Here is a 21,098-nt window from a genome sequence, read left to right on the forward strand (position 1 = left end):
AATCTGAGTGTGGAGGAGAGCTGATGTTAGGTCTGCCACTTTTGTCCAGAGTTGTGTGATGTGTGGGCAATGCCACCAGGCGTGAATATAGGTGCCCTGAGACCCGCAGCCCTTCCAGCAGTCGTCAGTGGACGAGCATTTCATCTGTTTCAACCTTCGGGGCGTCGGGTACCATCGGAGGAGCGTTTTATAGGCCTGTTCCCTGTGGTTAACGCATATGGTAAGCCTCCCATATTGCCGACGAGTCTGACGGATCATTGGGGGGGGGGGCAATGTCCCTTTCCCACGCTCTGGTGTATGCGAGTGCTTCTGTCGGGGAGGAGGAGTTTAGTTGGAGGTAAATGAAGGAGATTTGGCCTTTGCGTATCGGAGAGTGTAAGCAGTCTCGTTCCAATTGGGTCAGGGTAGCGGTGGCCGTGGAGGGGGTGTTGAAGGAAGCTGCGGATCTGGAGGTACCGAAAGTAGTCAAAAGTAGTGAGCGGCGTGTGCCGGGGCAGATCTGGGAATTGGAGCAGCTGGTTGGATTGAAAGAAGTGGTAGAAACGGAAGAGACCGTTGTCCTCGAAATGTGCGAAGTCTCGGGGATTCATCCCGGGGGGAAATTGTTTGTTTCGTAGGATTGAGGTTAGGGGTGAGGGGGAGTTGATAAGTCGGGTTTTCGTTGTGGTCTTATCCCATACCTGAAAAGAGGTGTTGAGGGCTGGGGACGTTTGTGGAGTGGTGGGTCTGGATTGTTTGGGGACCCAGAGGAGCAGTGAGGGGTGGTCCCTACCCATCAGGTCGTGTTCGAGGTCTACCCATAATTTTAGTCCTGGGGGAGCGTGTAGGTGTTGTATTTGTGTCAATTGGGCAGCCTGGAAATAGTGTAGGAAGTTGGGGAGCCACAATCCCCCTGTTTTCGTCTTTTTGTACATTGTGGATCTCCATATTCTGGGTTTTTTGTTAGACCAAATGAAATTGTCGATTTTCGTCTGGAGTGCTTTGAAGTCCTTTCGGGAGATAGGGATTGGTAGGGTCTGAAATAGGTACAGGAATCTGGGGAGTAAATTCAATTTAATGGAGGCTATCCTCCCCATCCATGAAATAGGCATGGTGTTCCAGGTCTGGAGGTCTGTGTAGGCTTGGTGGATTAAGGGGGGGTAGTTTAATTCATACGCGGAGTCAGGGTTAGCCGTTAGGAGTATGCCGAGGTACGGGATGCTGATGTCGTTGTACGTAAATGGGTGTGAGCGTCGTACGTCGTTCAGGTCATATTCTGGGATCCCGATTGGGAGTGGTTCAGTTAGGTTTAATTTTGTACACCGAGACTGCTGCGTACTCGTCCAGTAGAGCCAGTAGGGGGGGGTATGGATTGGAGTGGGTTTGTAAGTGTGAGGAGGATAGCATCGGCATAGGCCGATATTTTGTATTCGTTTTGTCTCACAGTGATGCCTGTGATTAATGGGGAGTCGCGTATTTTTTGCAATAAGGGTTCAAGTTAGAGGGCGAAGAGGAGCGGGGACAGGGGGCATCCCTGTCTCGTTCCATTTTTAATCGTAATCGATGTTGGGCTAGAGTTGGGTATAAGGAGGGTGGTCGATGGGTTATTATAGAGGGAAGACAGGGCCTCTATCAGAGGGTCGGGTAAGCCAAATTTTTTGAGGGTGGTGAATAGAAAAGGCCAGAGGAGGCGGTCAAATGCCTTTTCGGCGTCCATGGACAGGAGGAGGGTCGGTATCTTCCAGTGTGTTGCTACCCATATGAGATCTAGAGTGCGTCTGGTATTATCGTTGGCCTGTCTCGATGGGATAAATCCCACCTGGTCGGGGTGGATTAATTTGGGTAGGGAGTGTTGGATGCGGTTCGCCAGGAGTTTCGTGAAGATTTTGATGTCTACGTTGAGGAGAGAGATCGGCCTGTAGTGGCCTGGGTCGGTGAGTGTTTTGTTTGGTTTCGGAATTAGGCTGATGTTTGACCTTAGCATATCGGCGGGCAGAGTCTCTCCCTGGAGTAGCGAGTTGTAGAGTGAGGCAAGGTGTGGAAGGAGGGCAGCCGAGAATGATTTGTAGTATTGGCCCGTAAAACCATCCGGACCCGGGCATTTATGAGGTTTGAGTGATTTAACTATGAGGGCAATTTCTTCCATTGTAATAGGTGAGGTGAGGCGTTGTTTGGTTTCTTCTGACAGTGCAGGGAGGGGGATGTCTCGGAGGTAAGAGTCGATGTCTTGGGGGTCTAGTGAGTGGGGTTGATTGTGTTTAGGATGTGTTCTGTGGTCGTAGAGTTCTGTGAAGTACTTGGCAAAGGTGGCGGCAATTCGGTCAGGGGTGGCGTGCGTGGTGCCTCCGGGGGAGTTGATTTTGTCGATACGTTTGGCCTGCGCTTTTTGGCGGAGTTTGCGGGCTAAGAGCGAGTCCGCCTTATTGGACTTATCATAATAGAGTTGTTTAGTCCACAGGAGCGCCCTTTTGGAGTCCTTGGCCATGAAGGTTTTGATAGCCTGTTGGTGGATCTTTATTTGTGCCAGCTTGTCTAAGGAGGGGTCTAGTTTGTGTTGGGCCGAGGCGGTTCTCAAGGAGGTTATGTGGTGTTCTAGTTCTTTGAGCTTCTGTTTTTTGAGCCTGGTGGCCTGTTCAATCAGTGTGCCCCTAACCACTGCCTTGTGTGCTGCCCACAGTGAGCTGGTTGAAGTGACAGAGTTTGAGTTTTCGGTAAAGTAGTTTTCTATGGTTGTGCGTGTGTCACTCGTGATGTCAGGGTTTTGCAGTAGAGTGGCGTTTAATCTCCAATTCCAGGACCTGGTCGCCAGGGGGATGTCCATTTCAAGGGAGATTTCCGCATGGTCGGACCATGCGATGGTGCCTATTGAGTTTGTGACCTGAGGTAGCAGGGAGGGGGAGATTAGGAACATGTCAATTCTAGAATATGAGGTGTGGGGATTCGAGTAAAATGAGAAGTCTAGGGTGTTGGGGTGTTGTAGTCTCCATACGTCATGGAGGTTTGTGTGGAGTGCGAAATATAAGAGCAGCTTATCTAGTCTCGTGGGATGAGGGGTGGACCCTTTCGTGCGGAGCGTGGGGCGTTTTCAGGGGCCATAGTCGCATTAAAGTCCCCACCTAAGACCAGGTGGTGGGAGCTGAACAATTTTAAATGTGCTCTGAGGGTCGACCAGAAGGATGGATCAGGAGTATTAGGGGCGTAAATGGAAGTGATCGCGTACTTTTGGGTCCCAAGATGGCCGACTATTGTGAGGTATCTGCCTTGGGGATCCGGGATAGAGCGCGTGAAGTGAATCGGACAGGATTTGTGAATCAGGATAGCCACTTCGTTGTTTTTTCCGTGATGGGAATTAGCTAGATGGCATGTGGTGTAGCGTTTGTTGCGTAAAGGGAAGGGTCTAGAGTCAACGTAATGTGTTTCTTGGAGGAGGATTAGTTCCGCTCGCGAGCGGGTTGCCCATCTCAAAAGTTGGTGTCTTTTAGCTGGGTTGTTGAGGCCCTTGCAGTTAAGTGATACGCACGAGATTGTCCTAGGCATCTCAGGTGTTGTGGGTGTGGTGGGGGTACGGTGGGTCGGGGTGGTCCCCGAGAGGAGAAGTGGGTTAGTTGCGAAGGGGGGGTAGGCAAGGGAAGGGGGGGGAGTTGACGTCTCGGGCGGGTGGGTGAGGGTGTGGGGAATCGGGTTTGTAGAGTCCCTGGTCTTATAGGTTACCTGCCAGGTGGTGTTGTTTGGGGGGGTGTTAGTGTTGCCTGAGGGGTGGGGGTCGTATGTGCGTTGTGCACTGTCGTGGGCGTTTGTGTAGGTCTCGGGGGAGAGGAGGAAGGTTTTCACATTCCCTTTGTCCTCCCCCATCAGCACGTAATGGTGTGGCACACTCACGGTTGAAGGTTTCCTAAGATAGCGGTCCTAGGTAGAGCCGAGAGTGGTCCCTCTGGAGTCACAAGTGGGAAATAGAAGTCAGTTGGCGTCCGGGATGGGTGTCTCGGGTTGATGGTCCGTGAGGAGTGTCATTGACGTGGGGTTCAGTCCCATGTCGAGTACATTGTTTTCGTCTTCTGGGGATGAAGTGCTATTCTGGACTGGAACAAGCATAAAAATAAAAGCATGCGAAGGCATAATTGAACAGCAATTAACAACATTGAACAAGTGAAACCTCGTATGGGAGTCACCCGGTTCCCTTGGTTGGGCCCAGTCCGTAGGACAAGGAGCGTTAGAGCAGTTTAGGAGGGTTATGAGAGCGTAAAGTGGTACTCTTAAGGTCGGGGTCATGTTACCCCGGTGGGTCGGGAGGGCTATTAGTGTAGGGGGAGTGGGGTCCGTCGGTTTGTAATGTGTGGGCGGGTGAGGGCACCATATGGAGCCCTAGACCAGTTTTGTCTGCCTGAAGTGACGTTCTCCCTGTGGGTGGGTCAGAGGCTCCTGAACCGGGTGTATCTCGGAGGTGTTCCTTAGTGTCCGCTTCCCGAGAGCTGCTCCCTATTCTGGGGCCTGTCCCGGATGTCCCAAGATTATCTCCCTGTGTCTCGGCAAGATGTGAGTCGGGTTGGGAACCGTTGGAAGTGAGGGTGTCCACAGGGAGTAGCTGTGTACCCTAGTGGTCCCACTCCCCTAGATAGAGGTATACCTAGGGACGTAGTTTTTGCCCCTCCTTTCCCTTACACGTATATCTTATTTTCTCCACTATTTTACGTCCTATTATTGTTTTCTATAGTACTATTATTATATATTTTATTTTTTTTCCCTTTTAATTTTTTTTTGTTTTTTATTTATTCCCCCCCCCCCCTCCTTCTATTTCTTCCCCCCTCCTTCCTTCCCTCCCCCCCCTCCCCCATTGGAGGAGGATACTTTTAATGCGAATGTATGTAAATAGTTCCCGATGAGCTAATGAGAATTCATTTTGTAAGTCCGGGAAGTTTCATTCCTCTTAAGTCGTACAAATCAGAGACTTTTGCTATGCCCACCTTGCTCCAAGATCCCAATGGGTGGTCAGGTGATAATGCCTGAAGGGCCTGAATTGGGGCACACTTTACCGTTGCTGAATCAATAAGCTTATTGCTCCATTGTTTCCACGCCATGAGTAGGAACTTTGTGCTGGATAGCCCTACGTGGGGGGTAGGGTCAGAGTTGGTCCAAAGCAGTCTCGCTAAAGTAGCATGTGAAATGCATACATTCTCTAAGTTCGAGCCACACCGGGTTTGTACATTTTGCTAAAAGTTCAACACCCTGTGACAATACCGAAGCTCTGTAATAGTTGTGGACACGGGATTCCCAGGCCTGCATTAAGCGGAAGCCATGACACACGTTGCGCAACCCTTGGGGGTTTCTTTTTCCAGACATGAGAGTTTATAAGCTTTTGCATAAGTCTTGTGATATTACTAGTTAGAGGTTGTGGGATTGTTCTGAAAAGGTATAGGATATGAGGGACGACCATCATCTTGATGGCATTTATTCTGCCCAGCCACGACACCTCCAGAGCTCCCCATTTCTCTATTTGATTCTCCAGTTTAGCTAGGAGGAGTATGTGGTTTTCCCTGATTGTGTGTTGGAGCTTATTCGTAAGTTTTATACCCAAATATGTCAACGAATGAACTCGGGAAAAAGTAATGCCCCCATTCAAAGCTGCTTACCAAGTCAATCTCCTAATAAATCACATTATGATCATGCAGGATGAGCGCCCTTTGTTGACGTGACAAGTTGCCTGGTTGTTTGAAAAACATTTAACTGTATGAGAAGACAATAGTTAAATAGCTGAAAAGAGACTTGCGTCCATCAAGTTCAGCCTTTCTCACATTTGTTTTTTGCTGTTGATCTTCCATTGTTGATGGCTATACAGGGACACCTAGACAGTAAAATAGAAGTATGGTGTCCTTTAAACAATGTGTGGGTTTGGCAATGGTCTCACTAGTGAGGAAGTCATGCTGTTAGGACAAAGGTTACAGGTGTCAAAGGTAGAGATACAATTTGCACAGGCTGGTGTCCTGGGGCCTGCAAAATGTTTGTAGAAGAGTTTGATGTTCAATTGACTCCAGTCTGTTTTAATATTGAACTGGTTTAGAGCCGCTGCTGCTCTGGCAGAAAAAGATATAATGACCATAGAACACCCATTCTCGTCCCCCAGGACCACCAGCTTATGCAAATCTAGATCAAACACCTGTCCTGTGTAGATAAGTGGAGCAGAGGACATCCCTATACAACCTGAAGGCCACAACCAATTTAGTCTTGGATCCTTTGCTTTACGTTTACAACAGACAAATCCTCATAGGAATAGGTTTTGTTTCCTACTATATCCTGGGAGGCAATGAGAAGCTAAACTATATTTACATCCTTGCCTTCCAGTATATCTTTCTTGATATTAGGAGGTTCTATGTGAGCCGTGTTGACAAGATGAGAATTGACAGCAATTTATATTAAGCATTGAATTACCCGTTTGCACAGTGGTAGTTGGCCCAGCAGATGACCTGGTCAGACTGCCTGATTTCAGTCTTTCCAAACTGTCATTGATTGAACCTATGGAAGACCAGACCGAAGACATGATGCAGATCGGACATATTGGTCCCGCTAGAGCCTTCTGCGGCATCAGCGTTGTTGGTTTTGTTTGCATCTGCCTGAACAGTTCAGCCTTTCTTGCCAGCTGTAACAGTATATGGGATGCTCCACAGTGATCCGTGGAATAGTCCATGACCTAAGAGAGGCAGGACTGGCTAATTCAAGTCTCTTTGTAGTGGTACAGGATCTAGCCAGGGTGCTAGGGAGAGATTTCTTCCCCTCCTTCTGGAGCTTGAGACCTAAAAGCGAAAATGGAAATTGTACTGGATTTCTGACTAATGCCAAGTTGTGAAACATATTTACTAGTTGGTGACAGGTGAGGTCCTGCTAATTGGCAAGCGGCTTGTGGGGATATTTATGGGATAATACTAGTAAACAGTTGAGAATTGCCCACTATTTCAATCCTCAGATCCCAAAGATCGTTATTGTGTAAGTGAAATGTATTCCATATAATAAAATCACAATTTGTTATAAAAATAGATACAATTTATTGTGACAATTTAAATAAAAATGATAATAAGTAACATGCGTGACAATAATCAATAAATATTCAGTACAACATGACTATGCAATACAAATGGTAATATATTTTCCAACGGTTAACAGTTTAGAATCTACAACATTAGCTGTCAAGGAGATTTATAATGGGCTTCACAGAGACAAAGAAAGTTTCACATAGAGACAGAGCTGCAGTGAATAGCCATAAAAACTTTAGCTGACAGTTAAAATAACCCTTTCAATGCTGGCTAGACCCAAGTAATTAAGACTTATTCTCATGTAATTTTAAATAAAATAACATTTAAACCAGCTCATTAGTCATTTCCTGGAACCATCCAATAAGATAAATCTACCATATTCTACAAGCCGAATTTTAACTTGCCTTAACAGATATTTTATCTTATTTTAGGGCAAATCAATACACCTGGATAAATATCACGATATGCGAACATGTGATATGTCACATAAATATATACTTATTAATGTCTATCTGCAGAATAGAAATGGTTATAAATATATACTTCTTAATTAACTAAGATTTCTAAATATCGAAATCTGATCGTGATTTATCCAGTCATATATCATGCTATTAGAAATGTTTTAATTAATTAAGATTAATTAAATTAAATGAAGCCAGTATAATTACCAGTTAAGCAAAACAAGGGATGGAGTCAGCGCTAATCAGGAAGGCAGCAGTCCCAGACAAGGACTCCCTCTAATGTCCCTGGAAATACAATGGTAAAAGCAGAAAAATGGGGGAATGGGTCTGCGCCAAAGTACACACTAGGTAATGATATTAAGTCCAATAGGATCTATATTGTCATTTCCAAAGTTCTACTTGTTGCGATGCCCAGAAGGTGTTGGTGACGTGAAGGGTAATCCAAATATGTAAAAATAGAAGAGTCCTTACTTACAATTAACAGAGCTTAATCCAGCTCTGGTGTGAATGGCTTAGAGCGGTCTTATCCCCGCTTACAGGATATGCGGCAAGTGTCCTCTTCTTTGTAGTGACCGGTCGCCAAGTTGAAAATAAAAATGGAAACGATAATGGTGCAGTATGTTTCACACGTATATTAAAAAGTATAAATTATAGTAGATGTACTCACATTCGGTAGAGCTTTGACTAGCTCTAGTTTGTTAGGCGTGCAGCGGTATCATCCCCGCTTGTGGGATGTAGGGTGAGTGATCTTGACGAGACTGTCAGGAGCTCGGAGAGAAGATAAAACAGCGATAGTGCTCTCAATAAAATCTTAGTGGTAAAATTAAAATCGTAAAATATACTCACAGTATATAGAGCAGACTAACTGCTCTATGTAACAGTGTGGGTGGTATAATCCCCACCTAGGATTCTTTGGAGTATAGTATGCAGGAGTAAAAAGAAAATAATAAAAGAAATATATAGTATAAAATGTGTATAAAAAGCCAGGTAACAATAAAAGATGATGGTTTAAGCGTAAAAAAATGACCAAAATCTTTTTATTAACAGTGGGTAAAATAGTAAAAATATCCAAACGCGTTTCACCAGTATAAGGCTTTATCAATGTATAACAAAAACATTCCATTGATTGATCCGTTGATAAAGCCTTATACTGGCGAAACGCGTTTGGATATTTTTACTATTTTACCCACTGTTAATAAAAAGATTTGTCTTTTTTTACGCTTAAACCATCATCTTTTATTGTTACCTGGCTTTTTATACACATTTTATACTATATATTTCTTTTATTATTTTCTTTTTACTCCTGCATACTATACTCCAAAGAATCCTAGGTGGGGATTATACCACCCACGCTGTTACATAGAGCAGTTAGTCTGCTCTATATACTGTGAGTATATTTTACTATTTTAATTTTTACCACTAAGATTTTATTGAGAGCACTATCGCTGTTTTATCTTCTCTCCGAGCTCCTGACAGTCTCGTCAAGATCACTCACCCTACATCCCACAAGCGGGGATGATACCGCTGCACGCCTAACAAACTAGAGCTAGTCAAAGCTCTACCGAATGTGAGTACATCTACAATAATTTATACTTTTTAATATACGTGTGAAACATACTGCACCATTATTGTTTCCATTTTTATTTTCAACTTGGCGACCGGTCACTACAAAGAAGAGGACACTTGCCGCATATCCTGTAAGCGGGGATAAGACCGCTCTAAGCCATTCACACCAGAGCTGGATTAAGCTCTGTTAATTGTAAGTAAGGACTCTTCTATTTTTACATATTTGGATTACCCTTCACGTCACCAACACCTTCTGGGCATCGCAACAAGTAGAACTTTGGAAACGACAATATAGATCCTATTGGACTTAATATCATTACCTAGTGTGTACTTTGGCGCAGACCCATTCCCCTATTTTTCTATAATTACCAGTTAAGTAGATATTTTCATCAGATTAGTAGGTAGTCTCAGGAACTAAATGTCATGGGTCTCTTTCTCTGTCTCCTGACTTAGCCTGCTTCCAACTCTTTCTCTGACTCTTGCATAACACTCTCTTCCCTTTGTCTTAACTTTTAAAGGGAACATTTCTCTGTTCGTCACTAGGTAATAGACCAATAGAAACACTAGAGGTGTGCTTACCTTCCAAATAATTTAAGTATTTGGTCTATAGAGGGCAGTCTCGTTCCACTAAACATACCTACCCAGGAAAGAGTTAACTTTTCCTGGTGGCTATTTTGACGTAATTTAGTTTATCTTTATAGTTGCTATAATTTAAGTTTACTCATCAGTTCAAAGGGTTTTCTTCAGACTATGTGTCTGGCAAATTTGGTTATAATTTCTAATATGACAGTTATGATACTAAATATGACCCTTAAATTACAATGGGACTCTTATACATTATCGAGAGTAAAATTAAATTATTTAATCTTCTGTCACAAATGTCTGGGTTTAGAATTTATTCTATTCCATTAGCAATTAGACAGTCTCTTATCACTTGGTTTGTTTATACTATGCATTCCTTTAGCTTTGGCAAAGTGGTTAGTTTTACAAAAAGGATAGAAATTTCGTATCTCTTTGTTAACTTGAAAATAACAAAATGGAGTCTGGCCTGTTCAGAGTGACTCAGAATATACACTTTTAATTTCTATCATAGCACAAAATGTCTGCCGATATAAATGCCCTGACAGGCTTGAGAGACTCAATTTATGCATTGTGATGGGGTGTTGGCCTCTTGGGGATTATTATGAGCATAACATAGAATGGGAGTGAGTTATTCGCCCTGCATGGTTGCACAAGTAGGGCCCCACCAATGAGTTGTTCCAAGGGGCGGATTACATCAGAATATTAGGATGGGTGTTGGCCTTGCGGGACCACTAGTTATAAGGCTTAGGATTCCATTATATTGCTTTTCTTCAGGCCTTCTAATTTCCTTGTAGCCAGTAACCATTTAAAACTTAAAGGATTTAATATATGAATGGGAAAGCATAGGAGACCATATGATTGGTGAGAAACCTGTATTAGTAATGTTAGGTATGTATTGGACCAGCAAGATAGAGCGACCTATGGCTGGAAATTGCTGGTGAGTGAATAGAACTGTGATGTATGACTGACTTATTTTGTATACCCTAAAACATTACTTTCTGGACTACTAGCAGACGATCAGATCTTATAACCAACCAAATCTTACATTTCCAAAATTCAAGTGACCTAATACACAATAATTGAATGAGACATATAAGCATGTGGTAGTGTGAAGCGATATTACGATTACAGCTGACACTTAAATTTACATTGTAAAAAAGTAAATGCCACTTGGTATTTTTAATTTAAAAAAAAGAAATGTGCAACCCAAACCTTTTTTAGTTTGTTGTGATTTTACATTTCACTTTATCCTGTAACCCCATTACAGGTTTGCCCTGCAAGTACACAGCTGTGGCATTCATGTATTTTATCAAAAGTATTTTTCTCAACTTACATAGTTTCTGATATGTTCTTGTTTTCTGTTAGTGCTGTGGCCACTTTCCCAGAAAAAAAAAGGAGATTCTGCCAAGGTGTGGTGAAGGTTGCTGTAACAAGCTCTTCAGAGGAATGCCATACAAAATTTAAGAAACAGCAAGTTGTAAAGGCATCTAAAGCAAAATCAGAAAAGCTAAATAAATCTGAAAAAAATAACCAAAACGGTAAGTCCATAAAACATTAAACCAAACCTATTTTCTATTTTGCAACAGTAAAAGTATTTGTCATGGCCTGTTCTTTCTTTAACTTTTTTGGTGGAAAATGAGGGTGAAGTTATCAAAAGCTACATGGATTGTCAGGATTAAATCCTGTAATGAGAGTAAAACAATTGCTTATCAGAGGCTCACCTAATGCTTGATATCAAGGAAAAGAGACCATCACACACACGTTCAAATTATATTCTGGTTTATTCTACACAAGTCTTTTATGCTATGTAGATAAGAAAATGTATATGTGCAAAACAGCATGTTCATTCTTTAAGGCAGTCTTTTCCTGAAAAACAAAAATTTGTGAAGTTTCGGTTTCTTGGAAATAGAAAGCTGCTTGTTGGTTAATACAAGCACATCGATATATGATTACAGCTACTGGATACAAGATTAATCCTAAATTACATTTTCTTCTATCAATTACATGCTATACAGGCTTATAACACCTTAAAAGCAAACTATAAAGAAAATTAAATATGTACAGTAATAGACAAGAAGTTTCACTCAATACAGTGGACCTTTTATTCATGTCCTATTAACTGAATAGGCTTTCGAAGGCATAATATATACACACAACAGCACTCCCATCTTCTGCACCAGTTATTGTATTTAAAAAAAAATAAATAAACATTTTTTGAATTTGCTTTATTTTCAATGACAAAAATACAATTCTTAAAGGGTTGCTATAGTCACCAGAACCACTACAGCTTAATGTAGTGGTTTTGGTGTCCTATAGCCTGTGCCTGCAGGCTTTTCAGTGCAGTCACTGAATGGGCTGACAAAACCCAGGCAGTAGGACATACTTCCTAGTCGCCATGACCTGGATTTGTCAAGCCCGGTTTGTTTTTCGTTTTTTTGTTTAGAGCGCGCTGTTTTGTTAAAGGGACAATTTAAGCACCATAACTTCATCTTCGCCTAGCTTGCTGTAGCAGGCTTCATTCCCTTGTGTTCGGTTGTCCGTACCATCTTGTTCAGACAACCTTGGAGGTTCTTCTGTGGGAACCCCATCACAAAGAGTTGTTTTATGTCTGACATCATACGCCTATCTAAAATAAATTTTATTTCAGATGACTTAAAGGTTGGAAGACCATGTAATAGAGCAGCAGGAAATACTAGCAGAATGCTTGGTTGTATAGGGAGAGGCATTCGCAGTAGAAAGAGGGAAGTGCTCATGCCATTGTACAGAACACTGGTGAGACCTCACTTGGAGTATTATACGCAGTACTGGAGAACGTATCTTCAGAAGGATATTGATACTTTAGAAAGAGTTCAGAGAACTGGTTCACGGATTGCAGGATAAAACTTACAAGGAAAGGTCAAAGGATCTTAACATGTATAGCTTGGAGGAAAGACAAGACGGGGGGGGGGATACGATACAAACATTTAACTACATAAAGGGAATCAACACAGTAAAGGAGGAGACTATATTTAAAAGAAAAACTACCACAACAAGAGGACAGTCTTTAATTAGAGGGGCAAAGGTTTTAAAAATAATTTCAGGAAGAAATACTTTACTGAGAGGGCAGTGGATGCATGGAATAGCCTTCCAGCTGAAGTGGTAGATGTCAACACTGTGAAGGAGTTTAAGCATGTGTGGGATAGGCATAGGGCTATCCTACAGAGAAGATAAGGCCAGGGACTAAGTAAAGTATTTAGAAGATTGGGCAGACTAGATGGGCCAAATGGTTCTTATCTGCCGTCACATTCTATGTTTAATTTCTGTACTTCCGATCCTGCCTTAGCCACTATTAGGGGGAGTAATTGCCTTTTTATTTTTGGGAGGCTTCAATACACTCAGTGGATGATTCTTGGATCCTAAGCATCATGCCCCAGGGGTGTATCACCTCAGCTATTCAAATTTCAGAAGTGGGCAAATGGGAGGCTGATTTTCTCTGCTGCCAGAACTCTTGGACATTTTTTCATATTCATCTGGTTAGGATTCCTGACATTGAGATATTTGTTTAAGCCTTCGCTCTAATATGAGCTCTTGAGAAAGTCCTCGGGATGAAACGCGTTGAGCGGAGAGGCTTGCCAGCGTCGCCCCAAAGATTCTACATTGATCCATCTGTCCTTGCCGGGTTCATACTCTATATATACTCAGAAGGAGAACTCTTACTCTGAAGGCATCGATATCGGATCTGCATTTAAAGGGGACTTAACCCAGGAAGGGTTGACAAGCTCTTTTGCACAAATTGATATGTCTCTTTGTGCCAACATCTTTGTGAGTGTACATACTATTAATTTATATCTTATGTGCCATTAAATACTTCGCCATATATGTTCTTTATCTTTTATATGTCCTCCATTGAATATATATGGTAACTATATACAAGTTTTGTGATTGTGGCACCCCCATTAGGTATATGTTTTGGGAACTATACCCATTTTTGCATTTGTGTATCTTTTGGGATTGGGAGTGATCTCTTATTTGGAGTGGCTAGCTTGCACTACTGAAGCACCTTATCCCATTCACCTCTTTTTTATATTCGCTCTAATATGTCCTTTGATTTTGCCTGATGTCTCTGCCTTGGAATTTTAATTTAGTCCTTAGAATGCTGAAGTATTCAACTTTTGCACTGATGTGCCAGTTATACCATAAACATCTGACACGGAAGGAACTTTTTCTATTGGCCACCTCCTTAGCTAGAGTTCCGAGCTTTCAGTCTTTTCGTTTACTTCACCTTTTCTTATTTTTCACCAGGAAAAGTATTTTCTTCTCAATGTTTACGGTCTTCTTCACAAGGTGGTTTTTACTTTCTCTATTGACCAGTAGGAGACAGTGGTTCCTTTCTTTTGTCTGAAACCAGTCATTGAGAAGACCCAGGCCTGCGCATTTAAAAAAAATAAAAAAATGTATGTGTGTGTGTGTGTGTATGTATGTTATATATATATTATATATATATGTATGTGTGTGTGTGTGTGTGTGTATAAATATATGTATATAAATATATATATATATATATATATATATATGTGTGTGTATATGTATTTTTTTTGGATGTAGTCTGTGTACGTAAGTATTGCATGGAGGCAACCAAACATATATCCAATCAGAACAAATTTATAGTAAGTTTATAAACGTTTGTTACATACTTTTCAAAGGCTTTATTTTTGTTTGGTTTTATAATTGTTTATTAGTATTTGCTGGTTTAAAAAAAATTAATGTTAAGTGATGCATGTTAAGTCTTTAATGCAGCTGGACTATTCCTTGGCAAAAAAGTGCGTGAGAGGGTTACTCCCCATTCCACTACTGTGGTGATTACGTCCTTGTCGTTCAAACACAAAGCTTCTATGGAACAGATAAAGCACATGTTTAATACATTTTTTTACCTTGATGCATCTGTCATGGAGTTTACAGAAACGTTACATGGGTGTTGGTCTCTATATCTGCAATCGACATGTTTCCATGTGGCTTGGGTGACCTTATCTCATTTTGTTACTCCTTTTGTGAACCTGAGCACAAAATGTATTCTTATCAATAAAGTGATTTTCTATGTGGTCATGGTTCACAAAACGCTTGTTTTTATTCTTATCCTTTACTGACATTTATTGCCGTTTTCTGTGGTAGAAGTAGGGAGTGGACACAAAGAATTCTGGTATTGTCCTGCTTTTCCAGTTCAGAGAATCCATATTCCACAGAATATTGTCCTTGGAGGCGTTGACCACACAGATTGTTTACTTGCAATCTTAAATCAATTGTTTCCTTTCTCTGTCAATGTAGTTGGTTTAGAAGGGAAGGCCATAAAGATAACTGCGAAAGTGGGAACATTAAAGAGAAAAAAACAGATGAGAGAATTTTTGGAACAGATTCCAAAGGATGATCATGATGACATTTTTAGTTCTACGCCATTCAGAAACAAGCGAGTAAAGGTAAATCGCTGACCTGCCAATTGACTGTTCTCCTTCCTTGCATCTATAAATGTGCTTTGACACCTTTTTATATATGACTAACAAAGCTCTTGTGTTCACAGCTTCCATCCATGAATGTATCAAGCGATGATTCCTTTGAACTGGCAAATGCCAACCTAACACCATCATCAAAAATATTTCCATTGGATGCCACCCCCCAGTGTGACCATCTCACTCCAGGAATGCTGAAACCAGTGGACCGGTAAGAGTCGGACTGTATTTTGGACAGGAGCAATGACTTTATGAGCCGTCATCTCTCAGTTGATGTGCATTCTTGTTTTTGGAGTAGAACAATACACTCCCTAAGAGATGTTCTAATTTCTTTGTTGGGCTCCTTTATATTCTTGGTGTTACGTGTTTCTCCCTAGACAACTAATGCAATGCAAAAGGATATGTATGTTTCCCACAGCCATCACTAATAGTGGCTGTGGCGAAAGCAGTCTCAATTTTCTTTGTTGCATTGTAGTAGAAGGGAGAGATGGAACGTTACCAGAAATGAAAGAGTGCTGAATTGAGCTTGCTTGGGAGTGTGGTGTTATGGTGAAGGTATCTTACCCTAAAGTACTATATAGTGAATTTATTTTTATTATTATTAAAAAGAAGCATATGTGCTATATTTATATGCAAAATTCTATACGGTTATGAAATGTTACACCACAAATAGGTAATTTTGATATCAGAATTCAGAAAGACGCTGGGGGAGGAATAGCTGATGTGTCGGAACCACTATTTATTCTTGTGTTTTCTCCTGGTTTTATGTGTTTCCCAGTATAATTCGTGTCCTATACTCTTTTAACGTTCGGGAGTGTCTCTATAAACTGAATCCATTTGTCTCCAGAACGGGGACAACCCCAGTGCCCCATTAGAAACTTCGCAATTTCAACATAAATGTGAAACTGCAATGTTCGCACTGGCAACATAAGTGTGAAACAGCAAGGGAATTAATTAATGAGTGCTCGCCTGGATGGCTGCCATTTCGTATAGACGAACGCCAACCAGGCGGAGCATTCGTACCCCCAAAAGGAGACTCTTCTCTTGCAGGTTTCAGCACCGGAACTTCACGTACAGAGATTGAGCGGAGAAGGTGTCATGGTGAGGTTGCCTGGGGTTGATGTGGACACTTTTGGGGCACTGGCTACTTTGGCGTGCTTTTCTGTGCCTGGGAGACAAATGGACGTTCTCTTTTCCCGGGCCTTGGCTCCCACGCACAGAGGCTCATGGGATGAAGACCCACCTGTTGTCCTGGGCTAGAGATCCCTCGCTTCAGTGGCGTGCTTTCAATATTTGTGAGACAAAGTAACAGCAACTTGGTTCCCGCGCTTGGTTCCCCAGGTAGAGAGGATCCTGGGATACAACCCCTGTTTGTGTGTATTGAAGACCCCTTTGCATGGGGATGTGCATAAAAGCAGTGTGTGGCTCAATAAAATTGTGTTGTACTCCCAGAGATGTCTTGTCCAGTTAGTGGGGGGGAAATAGGTCTCTTTTTATTCTAAGTGGTTCCTGAGTGGCTGAAGGAAGGGGTTAGCGGAGGTAATCAGTTGGGTTACCCGGGGTCCGCTCAAGTGTGGTTGTTTGGAATCTGTATCAACAAAGACCTGGGACTTGAATCCACTATATACTTGAGGCTCTGTACTATGTCAATTCTTTGAAATCACTTATCTGCAAATAAATACTTACAGATTTTTTTTTATTTTTTTTTTAGTCTATTACAAGTTGCCAACCAACATAATATGTAATATTGTGTATAAACGTGCCACCTGCAGCCTTAAAGGGGAAGCACACTGAGCGGGTCTTAATTTTGCCATCACCAAACACCTTCTGCAGCTTTATTTTTTTGTGTTAAAGGGGCACTGTAGCCACTTCAGCTGGTCTAGGTGCTGTCCCTTTTGAACCTAGTGCCGCAATGTAAAAGATTGCAGTTCCAGAGAACTGCAAAGTTTACATTGCAGCACTAAGACTGCCCTCAGTGGCTGTCTACCAGACAGCCACTGGGGGCGCTTCCGGAATCAGAACAGACTTTTGGTCCGTTATTTGATGCTGGACGTCCATGCGCTCTGCATGAGAACCTCCGTCAGATTTTTTTCCCCCATAGGAAAACATTGATTCAATGCTTTCTTATGGGGAGGTCTAATGCGTGCGCAACATTTTGCCGCGCATGCAAAATTTAAATCACTCTTCAGGGGGTGGAGCTTGGACCCAGCGCTGAGGGAAAGTAAAGGGCTTTTAACCCTTTTTTACTGGGGAGGGGGGAGGCAGAGGAATCGGTAGTGCCAGGCTAGGAAATGTTCTGTTTTTTTTTTTTCTTTAAATTACAAGCTAGTTGGAAAAAAAAGTTACTTAAATAATGTTTAAAAGCACGTTTGCTTGGGGGGTGGGGCCGGACCACCAAGCAGAGTAGATGCATGGTACTCTAGCTCCTGCAATTTACAGGCAATTTGGTACCAAAACGCAATTTCTGGCGCTGAGACACGGCAGGCAAAATGAGGTGCTAGCTCTGAAGATCAGCCAGTGACTCGATTCTTGGCCCCTTTAGGGGAGAAAACTGAGCTCCGTGACAAAGGCCTAGTCAAGCCTACCCAGGTGGTGAGTAGGGTGGACGGCCGCCGCCCTGCTATCCTGCCTGACAGCAAAATGGGGGTCCCCTAATACAATGGGGTGATGGCCCCGCTCCCCCCCCCCCCCCCCTCTGGGCCGGTGGGGGTCATCCCGGCGTGCCCTGGTGCCCTACTCTGATCGGAGACGTTGCCTAACCTATAAGATGGCGGCTGAGCCTGACAGGCACTCTGTGGAGAAGGTGACCACCCCCTCTCAGGGCTCTTGGCGCTCACAGCGGGCAACTCTGGAAGAAATCGTCTGAGCAACTTACCTATCCTGAGACCCGGCCTGGGTTGCTACCAATCGACACGGAGTACCTTGTGCGGAGATTATCTGACTGGCAAAGCAGTTCCCGAGGTGATCGAGGTGATCAAGCTGGTACGGACCCACGATGCCGAGATACACAACCGATAGCTGCCTCTGCCCATATCCAGTTCCCAACCGCAAACGGCTTATACCACAAGCCATACCACGGCATCAGGGAACCACTCGCAGATGGAGCTGAGAAGCAAATGACTGTAGCCTGCCAGTGATGGGAGCTAGCTGCTCTCTGCATGAGGACTGGTGTTGCCTACTCTCTGACTCCTGAGTAGTAATTATCAGGGTCACATTCACCTTCCCACTGGGAAGAGAGTCTCTGTTCAGGGGTCTTCACTGTGGCACGATTTCCTCAGTTTTTTTTATGCATACACTAGCCATGCCATTTTGCTTAGCACACTTGCCTTTCTCACCTAAACTACTTTAACTATGATTTCCTTTTTTGTTTTCATTTCCTTTTCTCATGCCTGCTGTCAGGAAGCAAAGTGCACATATTATACCTCAGTTGATTTCCTATTGACAGGTGTGATACCTTGTCGTAAGCACCTACTACCAGTCTGCACAGCCACCTACATGCATGTCCTCTTGTCTGTCATTTAACTACCTAGCCTTGGGCAAGGATCATAATAACCTGTCACTGACAGTATAGATTGCACAGTATCTGATCCAGTATAAGCAGCCTGACAGATAAGCAAGACCAGCCTGAAATAGCCTGTTTGTTATTCACTGTTTTTATTAAGTTCACTAACACAGCTAATATAACTAAACGTAATGAACATGATAACTATAACAAAAATGTGCATTCCAATTGTATGCCATGACAGTGTGTTGATTTAACATGCCTGCAGAGGCCTGATTTTACTGTTGTGGCAATACAGGTCAGCTTGTATTTTATTATATGCCCCAAAAATAAAGAATTAAAAAAAAATAAAAAAATTTGCTTTTCCTATAGATTTCCTTATACAGACTCTGTTCTTACCAACACCACTATATCGTATTGTAATGGTTCTGGTACATAAATGCTATCATTTTTGGGGGGGGGGGTTCTAAAACCTTTCCATCTCTGGAGAAACTGTCATATTCTTTTTTTTTTTTTTTTTTTTTTTTTTTTTAATAAATACTACAAGCCCTTCCTCAAGACCTATGGGTTTTTTAAGGTTTTTTCCATTCAGCATTGCATACAACATGATGGCTTTTATTGCAGCTACTGCTTCTCATTTTGGAGAATTGAATTGGTAGAGTGAGAAATGGTTGCACATATGCTTTAGGTCTTGAATGCATCTGATTGGACCAGAGATCATTTTGCAACTGTCCAAAAAGGGGGAAGAGTAAACTAAAACAAAATAGAAAATAAACCCTAACATTTACAGGTATTTTTAAAGGAACGCTATAGGGTCAGGAACACAAACCTGTATTCCTGACCCTTAGAAGGGATTCAAATATACCTTATTTCCAGTGCCATGTGGGTGCGCTGGGCCTGCACTTGATCCACCTCATTGGTGACTTAAGAATTTATGATTTTTATCATAAGTTTTGATGATGTCACCAAATCGGCAAGGAGACGGGAAAAGGCAGTGTTTACATGACAATGCCTGCAGGTAATGATTATGCTCACCACAACGACTACATTAAGCTGTAGTAGTTCAGGTGACTATAGTGTCCCTTTAAAGTTGGTGTTACTTTTAAAGCTTGATTTTCATAGATCTCAGAATATATTTTGTAGATCGGTCTAGACATTGATAGCCATGGTTTGCTTTAAAGTTAAGTTTTGATATTTATTTTGAAATTCTTTAAAACAATAACATGCTTTTGGGGGGGTCTGTTTTTTTACAGGTCTGATGCAGACAAGTACATGTACAGATTACAAAAAAGTACAAAAAGAAACTGGTTTATGACCTATGACAAGATTAAAAAGAAACCGGTAATTTTATTTTGATGATTTCATATATCAAACGGGTACTATAGAAACACTTGCTTACCAGCTGTCACCAAACACTGATTTTTTTTTTTTTTATTCCAGTGTTCTATCCTTTTCCCACAATTGTATTATGGTCTCAATCATAACCCAAATCATATTGCTTTGAAAGTGCATATATTGAAGGTTACTTATGAAGGGCAATTGTCAGACAAAATTGCAAATGTGGAACAATTTCCGTATACTCCAATAAATGTTCGTGCTCAATGCTTCATTTTTAGTAGTTTGCCAGGGAATAGCTACTTTTTTTTTTTTTTTTTTTTTTTAAACATTGTCTTTGTATATGTGTATTGGTTTTAACCTTAAAGGCAGATTTGGGTTATCCTGATTTTATTGTATGTACACAAAACCAATCCCTTAATATATTTAACTTTTTTTGTTTAGGCTGGACCTTTACAAACACCTGTTTCTCGAAGAACATCCTCATTAACAAATGGTAGGTTGTAAGTGTTTTTGTTTTTTGTTTTTTTCCCCCTTTGATGTCATTGAATATAGTATGTGGAAGAAACGTGTCACATATTGGATATTTTGACAATGTTAATATAAATACATTGGCAGGAAAATTGGAAGCAATGTACCAATATTGACCCCATTATATCCTTGTTTATATAAACACCTTGGATTTATTGTGCAAAGCACACATGTTTTTGTTCAGCAATGTCTCACAAGTACAAAAGTGGGCCTCTCTTCTCCCTCTCACACATGTACAAGTTGTATGTGCTTTTTGGAAAGCTACATGGTCAAATATATGGGCTTACTCATTGCAGTTATTTCACATTGAAAGATTGGTCTGCTGAGACTGTATTCTTTGATACCATATGGCAGCCTAGGAATAAAAATTACCCCCACCATCTGAAAAAGTAGATAACCCAATGTATTTTTAAAATGGCATGTCTTTTTAGTAGCCACTTGGTCACAAACCTTGGCTTGTTTGGTTTGATTCTTCAATTCCAACTCTCTCCTCAACCCTCTTCAATCTGGATTCAGCCCCCTCCACTCTGAGACTGCTCTTACTAAAGTTACAAATTATTTAATCGTGGCTAAATCCAAAGACCGATACTTTCTACAAATTCTTCTTGACCTCTCTGCCGCCTTTGATACAGTTAATCGT

At 41.9% G+C, this 21,098-nt stretch overlaps 1 protein-coding gene across 1 annotated transcript in view; it reads left to right on the forward strand.

Annotated features, from left to right (window-relative positions):
- The window catches only part of LOC134582597 (uncharacterized), a 146,154-nt gene that overhangs the window by 116,442 nt on the left and 8,614 nt on the right, over positions 1 to 21,098 (forward strand). Inside the window, exons 12-16 of the mRNA XM_063439266.1 lie at positions 10,976 to 11,148; positions 14,912 to 15,060; positions 15,162 to 15,301; positions 19,846 to 19,933; positions 20,372 to 20,423. Of these exons, the coding sequence (XP_063295336.1) occupies positions 10,976 to 11,148; positions 14,912 to 15,060; positions 15,162 to 15,301; positions 19,846 to 19,933; positions 20,372 to 20,423 (602 nt within the window). The remainder of the gene's footprint in view (positions 1 to 10,975; positions 11,149 to 14,911; positions 15,061 to 15,161; positions 15,302 to 19,845; positions 19,934 to 20,371; positions 20,424 to 21,098) is intronic.

The sequence above is a fragment of the Pelobates fuscus genome, chromosome 13 (genome assembly GCF_036172605.1).
Source record: "Pelobates fuscus isolate aPelFus1 chromosome 13, aPelFus1.pri, whole genome shotgun sequence".
Lineage (NCBI taxonomy): Eukaryota > Metazoa > Chordata > Amphibia > Anura > Pelobatidae > Pelobates > Pelobates fuscus.